Below are 10023 nucleotides of genomic sequence, written 5' to 3' on the forward strand. Positions count from 1 at the left end.
ACGGCTGTTTCGAAGGACCTCTCGACGCAGGCAGGGAACGGATTCCTAGAGCCGAATGCTGTTGAGCGCAATGTGGTTCGTCTGGGGTTGCCGAGCAAGGGTCGGATGGCACCATGCAGGCGGGCAATGGGTATTGTGGGTCTCCTCTATGGCATTTTGCGTTTCTGAGATTAACAGTCCATACTTGAGGTGGGGTGTGAAAACCCCATAGGTGGGGTGTGAAAATCCCATAACTTCAAGTCATAGAGCTATTGGCTCTGAGCACCATGGATCCCTTAATTATGAAAAGTACCCTGGCTAAAACTGCAGTGGGTCCTTTGGAAACTATCCGGTAACTTTTCTTCCTTCATTCTTCGTTTTATTCATAGACAAGATAAAATGTTTTTAATCTTTTTATTGGAAATTTCAAGTTGCATTATGCAGACAGCATGGTGCTTACTCTATAAAGTCCAAGATCCTACTGGAAGGTACTGCTTAGTAATGGGCAAAATGGAAAGAAAAACTCTTTTCTTTTTTTCAATATCTATTATTCTTAGTATCCATTTGGGGGTTGGGGGTGATGGGAGGAGGGTTCGGTTCCAGACATTTTTTTTCTTCCTGTTCTTACTGTTTTTTAGGTCTTGGGCTTCCTAAAATTTATAAAGCCTTTTGTCTCTTATTCATTCCGATTGGTCTGAAAAACCATAGGGTTTGCATCTCCCCAGGATGCAGAATGGTTAAGTTGGCTCACTAGTGAAAGCAATCAGTTTTTGCTACTCGAGTCAGTTCTGGAACATATATATTATTCGAGAGCGCAGTATCCTGCTTTAGTGCCTTTGTTCAGTTGATTAGGGGGGTGAAGAGAACGGGGAGGTTGAAGATGAGAGAATATGCAACCACATTTAGTTCCCCTGCCTCTTTTGAACGGATGTGAGATATTCCAATCGCGATTAATCAGAGTAGTTGCGATTAAGAGTACAAAGGGATTATCGTCACTGTTATAGATAACATTCAATCCAAAAATACGAAAAGAGGGAGAAGATAGTAGACAATGTTTCTGAATATTATGTTCATTGGTCAATGGGAATTTCTAATTGCAAATGTCTATTCTTAAAGGGGAGGGGTGAAGGAAGGCATGGTTATGTTAGCTCACTGTTGAGGTCAGCTGGTGAACTTGTTCACGTCAATCAGGTAGAGATCAAACCTCTCATTTTTGAGGATAGTGTTCCTCCATCATCTGGTCCACCAAATGAGGGATTTGCTTTTGAGACTTGAGTTGGTCTTCGAGAAACCACTTGCTAGTTCAATGGAGTTGTCCTTGTCTTCAAATCTACTGTATTTATTGCATTTTGTTCTTGGTTCATTCTCCCTGACTTGTAGAATGGTGTCTTTCTCGAAAGGTTGATACATCTAACATTGATGGTTCAAAACAATTAGTTTATCCACACTGAACAAAATGGAAGAATGACTATGTATTGTGATAGATCCAATCTGAAGGCACTTTTACCACTTTACTTCAGAATTTGAAATAGTCCATATTAGTTTGTTTTCAATTTAAAATTCTATCCCTTCATCCATTCTTTTCCTTTGGCTTAATATTGTGGTTGACTCGTTGCTTATCAAGAGATTCCTTATACTTCTGAGTCTTCTGCAATGCCCACTTCCACCCATCGATGCATTTTGTTGATATGCTTGATGAACTTTTCAGCTTGTCATTAAGTAACTTTCTTTTGTTGTTTCTACCATCTAGCCAAAGTACTTTCTACTCTGGAATCTCATGCATGCCTCAAAGCTGAAAGGACAATTTATTAGTGGAGCGATGGATCAGTTTATTCTATGCTAAAAATATAAGAATTGATCATCTTCTATCGTCAAATGTTGATGGCCGTACATTCTTAGCAATCACTCTACAGTCGTATAAGGTCCTATTGGCCACTTATATTTTTTCATGTGTTGGAATTTAGAAGATGAAGGCTGTGCCCCTTTTCAAATTGGTGTTTATTAATGGCCGTAATGCATTTCCAAAGATGTCATAGAATTTTGTTGTTTATGTCATATTCAATGGGTGTTAGTAGTTTGAAATTCACTCAAACATGCTTGAAAAATAGATGTGCAGTTTGCTGCCTTAGTATGGTCTTCGTACATTGCCAAAGTGTAGTTGTTTTTCTTCCAGGCATTTGGCCCCATGATATAGTATTATTGACATGGGATTAGATACATGTCTACTAATATAATAGCTCTTTTGTAATTGCCTCCTTTTAAACTTGATTAGAAATTTTTAACATTCCCATGAAATGACTCACTATGTTTGAGAGTGTTTCCAACCTCATCAGACTTCATATGGAGAAAATAGAATTTCATAACCCATTCAAAATTTAGCAGACTTAACAGTTTTCGGGATTTCAGGATCAACGGGATTGTGGCATTTCATTAGATTATATAAATTGAACATCCTTAAATTTGTTAGATCCAGAGTACTTGGAGCACTGACTTATCATATGTATGCAGCTTATGGAGGATTTTCTTTGTTAACCTAGGTTTTAATTTAGGATGTCTTGAAGCATGCAACATAAGTGGTTCTGAGCACTTCTATAATCTTCATTTACAGTCAAAATGGCAAACAGAAGTTGGCAAGTGTTGCAAGAGTCAAATTCTTTTTATTATTTCTTTTGTGAGATTCTGGCATTGTATTGTTTTTATTTTTATCTAATAGCCATTTTATTCTAATTCATTGGTGCTCATTTTTCATGGGCCTTAGATGTTACCAAGAATATAGATGTCCTATTGCTGTTAATGAAGTCTTCATGCCTTCACAAAACTTTGTGCATTTACGGAACTTCCTGGAAATCCATATCCCAAAGCTCCCAGAATTGCCCTAATGGAGTATACATGGCAAACATCCAAAAGGAATCCCTTGAGCAAACAAATATAAAAGGATAAGTCAAAGTTTTCTAGGCTTGAGTAAGAGACAAGCCCAGAGTTCTCTAATTGCCAGACCGAGTACCACTCTGAGATTGATACAAGTGATGTTAAGCTTGATACTTATTTTGGTTTTTCAAAACAAAGAGTATGTTTAAATATTTGAATTCCAAATTCTATTTTCAGGTATTGTTCTAGATTCAGGAGATGGTGTCACTCATGTTGTTCCCATCTATGAAGCCTATGCCCTCCCACATGCAATCTATAGAGTGGACCTTGTTCCCATCTATGAAGCCTATGCCCTCCCACATGCAATCTATAGAGTGGATCTTGCAGGTAGAGACTTAACTAATGCACTATGCAATATCCTGACTGAGAGAGGTTACTCCTTCACTACAACAACAGAACGAGAAATAGTTCGAGACATAAAGGAAAAATTGGGATATGTTGCAATGGATTATGAAAAGGAGCTGGAACTGGAAAATACCTCTACTGCATTGGAAAAGACTTATGAGCTTCCAGATGGCCAAGTGATTACAATTGGACCTGAAAGATTTAGGTGTCCAGAGATTTTATTCAAGCCTGCTAACATTGGGATGGAAGCTCCGGGGGTACATGAAACTACTTACAGCTCTATCATGAAATGTGATGTGGATATCCGAAAGGACTTGTATGGTAACATAGTTTTGAGCGGGGGATCCACTATGTTTCCAGGCATGGCTGATCGGATGAACCAAGAGATCACAACACTTGCTCCAAGTAGCATGAGGATCAAGGTGGTTGCTCCTCCAGAGAGAAAATACAGTGTCTGGATTGGAGGCTCCATCCTGGCTTCTCTCAGCACATTCCAACAGGTAGTCCTGCCCACCACATTCTTGAAATCAGAAATATCAACTCAACCATATTTCAACACTTGAACTATAACCTATAGCTTAAATATTTGGAATAATGGATCATGAGACTCCAGAAAATAGGCTTTATTTAATTGCCAATTATTTTCATTAGTATCCTTCATGATTATAAAAGTATGTTATTGTTTTGAGATCTGAAAACACCTCCCAGGTATTGTTTCTGATAGGGGAAGAAATTTACAACCACACATTTTTAAGTTCCTTAAGAAACATACTTGAGGAGTTGCATCACAAAGCACAGACTTCCTTAGACACTTGTGTCAAGTCTGACCTATAGTTTTTCCACCAATTATCACCAAGGACTTGCACTGTGCCTCGTCTCCTTGAAACTCCCTTTGAAAAAAGAAAGCTCCCGAAGGTCTTATCTAAGCAGAGCTTTGGTCTTAGAAGGACTATACGAGGTTGGTGTTAAAGGGTCTTTCCTGAGCTTTCCAAAAATAAACTTCCCTTTGCCAAAAGAAAGGTCCTGAAAGGTCCTATGTAAGTAGAACTTCAGGTCCTGAAAGGTTTTATATAAGTAGAGCTTCAATCATAGAAGCTCAGCCCTTAGTAGAGCTCTGGTCCTAAAAGGCCAGCCTGCTAAGTCATGTCCCAAAAAGACCTTACCAGGTCTTACTTGAGCATGGCAAAGAGTTAGTCCTAAATGGTCTGAGCTAGAATGTTCGATTGAGAACAAGTTGATGTATCCAACTTTGGTATAACTTCATTGACATAAAAAATGTAAGAGGGTAGTCCAGACTCCAAACTGATAATAGAACCTATGTGAATGGCTTGATGCTAGTCATGAACCAATGCCTTTGGCTACAAGTATTCTTTGATTTTATTAATTTAGACAGTGGAACTAGTCTAATAGAAAAAATGAAACCCTAACCTTAGCAATTTCATTCTAATACCAGTTGGACCCAACTCTACTCGAAGATATCTCTGGCTAAGGAACTATAACTTTTGTTGTTTATATTAACCGATACTAAGGTTCTAACATCAAATAACATCATTCTGATTATTTCATATTTGGTTCATTGATTCATCAAATACAAGCATGTTTGTGACTAATTTCATTGTTGGTTTGTACAGATGTGGGTAACACGAGCAGAATATGACGAATGTGGCCCATCAATTGTTCACAGGAAATGCTTTTAGTCCATCCTGTAGTTTCCAGTAGAGAGTTCATTGTTTCCTGAATCTTGTCGAGTAGTAGTTATTTTGTGAGAAAATGGTTTGCTGGCTCCAGGTTTGTAAAAGTATGGTTGAGGATATTGATTTCGGATTAACTACATACAGCTCAGAGACAACTACATTTCTACAATATGTATGTTTTGGGTTGATCATTATGGTTTGGCAATTATGTAGGAAGGAAAATGGGTTGTCTATTTCTTATTTCTTTTGAGATGCTTATAACTATTACTTATATTGATGCTTATAACTATTACTTATATTGAACGAATAATATAATGTTCTTTTTGTCTCCTAAAATGTGCTTGGTTGTATGAATTGGTCACTCCATATTAACTTACAGAATTTCAATTCTCATTCTTGGTTGTTTGAATTGGTTACATGTATATTAACTTACAAAATTTCAATTTTCATGAAACAAGTTTTCTTGCCAACACAAAGGCACAATATATGTTGAATTGGTTACATATATATTAACTTACAAAATTTCAATTTTCATGAGTAGAGCTCTGGTCCTAAAAGGCCAGCCTGCTAAGTCATGTCCCAAAAAGACCTTACCAGGTCTTACTTGAGCATGGCAAAGCGTTAGTCCTAAATGGTTTGAGCTAGAATGTTCGATTGAGAATAAGTTGATGTATCCAACTCTGGTATAACTTGATTGACATAAAAAATGTAAGAGGGTAGTCCAGACTCCAAACTGATAATAGAACCTATGTGAATGGCTTGAAGCTAGTCATGAACCAATGCCTTTGGCTACAAGTATTCTTTGATTTTATTAATTTAGACAGTGGAACTAGTCTAATAGAAAAAATGAAACCCTAACCTTAGCAATTTCATTCTAATACCAGTTGGATCCAACTCTACTCGAAGATATCTCTGGCTAAGGAACTATAACTTTTGTTGTTTATATTAACCGATACTAAGGTTCTAACATCAAATAACATCATTCTGATTATTTCATATTTGGTTCATTGATTCATCAAATACAAGCATGCTTGTGACTAATTTCATTGTTGGTTTGTACAGATGTGGGTAACACGAGCATAATATGACGAATGTGGCCCGTCAATTGTTCACAGGAAATGCTTTTAGTCCATCCTGTAGTTTCCAGTAGAGAGTTCATTGTTTCCTGAATCTTGTCGAGTAGTAGTTATTTTGTGAGAAAATGGTTTGCTGGCTCCAGGTTTGTAAAAGTATGGTTGAGGATATTGATTTCGGATTAACTACATACAGCTCAGAGACAACTAGATTTCTACAATATGTATGTTTTGGGTTGATCATTAAGGTTTGGCAATTATGTAGGAAGGAAAATGGGTTGTCTATTTCTTATTTCTTTTGAGATGCTTATAACTATTACTTATATTGAACGAATAATATAATGTTCTTTTTGTCTCCTAAAATGTGCTTGGCTGTATGAATTGATCACTCCATATTAACTTACAGAATTTCAATTCTCATTCTTGGTTGTTTGAATTGGTTACATGTATATTAACTTACAAAATTTCAATTTTCATGAAACAAGTTTTCTTGCCAATACAAAGGCACAATAAATGTTGAATTGGTTACATATATATTAACTTACAAAATTTAAATTTTCATGAGTAGAGCTCTGGTCCTAAAAGGCTAGCCTGCTAAGTCATGTCCCAAAAAGACCTTACCAGGTCTTACTTGAGCATGGCAAAGAGTTAGTCCTAAATGCTCTGAGCTAGAATGTTCGATTGAGAACAAGTTGATGTATCCAACTCTGGTATAACTTGATTGACGTAAAAAATGTAAGAGGGTAGTCCAGACTCCAAACTGATAATAGAACCTATGTGAATGGCTTGATGCTAGTCATGAACCAATGCCTTTGGCTACAAGTATTCTTTGATTTTATTAATTTAGACAGTGGAACTAGTCTAATAGAAAAAAGGAAACCCTAACCTTAGCAATTTCATTCTAATACCAGTTGGACCCAACTCTACTCGAAGATATCTTTGGCTAAGGAACTATAACTTTTGTTGTTTATATTAACTGATACTAAGGTTCTAACATCAAATAACATCATTCTGATTATTTCATATTTGGTTCATTGATTCATCAAATACAAGCATGTTTGTGACTAATTTCATTGTTGGTTTGTACAGATGTGGGTAACACGAGCAGAATATGACGAATGTGGCCCGTCAATTGTTCACAAGAAATGCTTTTAGTCCATCCTGTAGTTTCCAGTAGAGAGTTCATTGTTTCCTGAATCTTGTCGAGTAGTAGTTATTTTGTGAGAAAATGGTTTGCTGGCTCCAGGTTTGTAAAAGTATGGTTGAGGATATTGATTTCGGATTAACTACATACAGCTCAGAGACAACTAGATTTCTACAATATGTATGTTTTGGGTTGATCATTATGGTTTGGCAATTATGTGGGAAGGAAAATGGGTTGTCTATTTGTTATTTCTTTTGAGATGCTTATAACTATTACTTATATTGGGGCTTATAACTATTACTTATATTGAACGAATAATATAATGTTCTTTTTGTCTCCTAAAATGCGCTTGGCTGTATGAATTGGTCACTCCATATTAACTTACAGAATTTCAATTCTCATTCTTGGTTGTTTGAATTGGTTACATGTATATTAACTTACAAAATTTCAATTTTCATGAAACAAGTTTTCTTGCCAATACAAAGGCACAATATATGTTGAATTGGTTACATATATATTAACTTACAAAATTTCAATTTTCATGAGTAGAGCTCTGGTCCTAAAAGGCTAGCCTGCTAAGTCATGTCCCAAAAAGACCTTACCAGGTCTTACTTGAGCATGGCAAAGAGTTAGTCCTAAATGGTTTGAGCTAGAATGTTCGATTGAGAACAAGTTGATGTATCCAACTCTGGTATAACTTCATTGACATAAAAAATGTAAGAGGGTAGTCCAGACTCCAAACTGATAATAGAACCTATGTGAATGGCTTGATGCTAGTCATGAACCAATGCCTTTGGCTACAAGTATTCTTTGATTTTATTAATTTAGACAGTGGAACTAGTCTAATAGAAAAAATGAAACCCTAACCTTAGCAATTTCATTCTAATACCAGTTGGACCCAACTCTACTCGAAGATATCTCTAGCTAAGGAACTATAACTTTTGTTGTTTATATTAACCGATACTAAGGTTCTAACATCAAATAACATCATTCTGATTATTTCATATTTGGTTCATTGATTCATCAAATACAAGCATGTTTGTGACTAATTTCATTGTTGGTTTGTACAGATGTGGGTAACACGAGCAGAATATGACGAATGTGGCCCGTCAATTGTTCACAAGAAATGCTTTTAGTCCATCCTGTAGTTTCCAGTAGAGAGTTCGTTGTTTCTTGAATCTTGTCGAGTAGTAGTTATTGTCAAGTAGTAGTTATTTTGTGAGAAAATGCTTTGCTGGCTCCAGGTTTGTAAAAGTATGGTTGAGGATATTGATTTCGGATTAACTACATATAACTCAGAGACAACTAGATTTCTACAATATGTATGTTTTGGGTTGATCATTATGGTTTGGCAATTATGTAGGAAGGAAAATGGGTTGTCTATTTGTTATTTTTTTTGAGATGCTTATAACTATTACTTATATTGATGCTTATAACTATTACTTATATTGAACGAATAATATAATGTTCTTTTTGTCTCCTAAAATATGCTGTATTTAAGGTTTATTTCTCCTTCATTTTATGATCTTGGGCTTCTTCTCAATTTTCCCATCTACATAACCCACTCTTCCTCTATGCTTATTCAGGTTAATTTAATTTTTGCAAGTGGATATTGCATCTTCAGTAGGCATTCTGTGAAATTATCTCAAATGTACCTTCAACATTATTATTTTATTTCCTCATAGGGTGATCAAAAGCCTATTTTCCAGGCCTTTATATTGTTATTTTTCGTGGTAATACATGTTAACTAAATGATCTTGAACATTGTAAATATATCATTATGAAACATTATAATATTGTGCAAAGATTGCATTGATTTTACAAGACACTTCAAGCTACTAGTTCATTTTCTATTGGCTTGCCTTACGGCATTTTCTTTGCAACATCAGCTGCAAATGCTAGTTTAATAAAGTTTGATTCTTATTTAACATTGTATCAGAGCTACGGGGCTGAGGATGCCTGTAACCGTGAGTGGAGAGAGAGACCGATGCGTTTGAAGGGAAATCAACGTGGAATTTGGCACAATAGTCGCGTCGATTCACTTTTACAATGACGCGAGTGAGCATATGCAATAGTCGCGCCGATCATGAAAGGTGGAAGGGAAGGATAGCAAGCTGATAGTGAATCACTGCATTGAAGTGGTGAATTGTTGCATTCTGGTTCCATCGCTGCAGGATAAGAGCGCCGACACCAAGTGGCTGAGAGTTGCGGCCTGCTCTAACGCCTGATCTGTTGCGGGATCGTGCTTTCTAGGATCTAAAGTCGAGTCTGCGGTGGAGTTGAATTCAGTGGATTGAGCCTCTGCACTGTTCGATTCGAGTGTTGAAAACTGCCATGAGACTCAAGGAAGTCACTGGTGCATGGTAAGCTACATGTGTGTTAAGTCGCTACCATAGCAGAAGCGTGGGGGTGGAGAGAACACACACAGCCAGCGTGGCAGCCTACCAGATCGACACTGAGCCCGTGCGATCTGAGGCTGACTCTTGAAGCTTGAAGCCGCTGAGAAGAAGATGTGGGTGCTGCTGCAACTTTTGACAAAGATTCTCGGACTGCCTGGTTCACGAAGTCGAGATCGCTTGCCTGGAGGCCGAGATCTGGACAGATTGCATTCTGCTGATTCGTAAGTCGCTACTAATCGGTGGGAATTTGAACATTGGTGTGGCTGCTGGCAACATAGCCAGTATTTTATTTGTTTTGCTGTAGACTTCTGAGGAGGAGGAAGACCGGCCATATCAAGCTCCTTTGGGAGAAGACTGTTGTGGAAGCCGTAGGCTGCGTGAGGTGAATATTCCAAGGAGCCCATGTGATTCGAATTAAATCCAGTCGATTGGGGTAAGGAGGAAGCCGTTGCGACTGGACC

The 10023-nt window shown here is 37.2% G+C and overlaps 1 protein-coding gene across 1 annotated transcript; it reads left to right on the forward strand.

Annotated features, from left to right (window-relative positions):
• The first annotated feature begins 266 nt into the window (after positions 1-266).
• Positions 267-5094, forward strand: LOC149206710 (actin-like). Its single transcript, XM_089397778.1, has 5 exons — positions 267-331; positions 424-467; positions 3085-3153; positions 3208-3752; positions 4884-5094. Exons 1-5 carry the CDS (start codon positions 267-269, stop codon positions 4947-4949), a joined length of 789 nt encoding a protein of 262 aa, XP_089253904.1. The 3' UTR covers positions 4950-5094.
• The last annotated feature ends 4929 nt before the right edge of the window (positions 5095-10023 follow it).

This window comes from Pinus tabuliformis, chromosome 1_2, assembly GCF_031772625.1.
Source record: "Pinus tabuliformis cultivar Carrire ecotype Pingquan chromosome 1_2, CPIR1, whole genome shotgun sequence".
Classification (NCBI taxonomy): domain Eukaryota; kingdom Viridiplantae; phylum Streptophyta; class Pinopsida; order Pinales; family Pinaceae; genus Pinus; species Pinus tabuliformis.

Bases quoted from the DNA above. Each gene is read 5' to 3' on its own strand.
- LOC149206710 (XM_089397778.1), top strand. From the start codon at position 267: ATGGATCCCTTAATTATGAAAAGTACCCTGGCTAAAACTGCAGTGGGT. The intron at 3,154-3,207 runs ATGCAATCTATA...ATGCCCTCCCAC, and splicing joins TGAAGCCTATGCCCTCCCAC to ATGCAATCTATAGAGTGGAT. The intron at 3,753-4,883 runs GTAGTCCTGCCC...TGGTTTGTACAG, and splicing joins CTCTCAGCACATTCCAACAG to ATGTGGGTAACACGAGCAGA.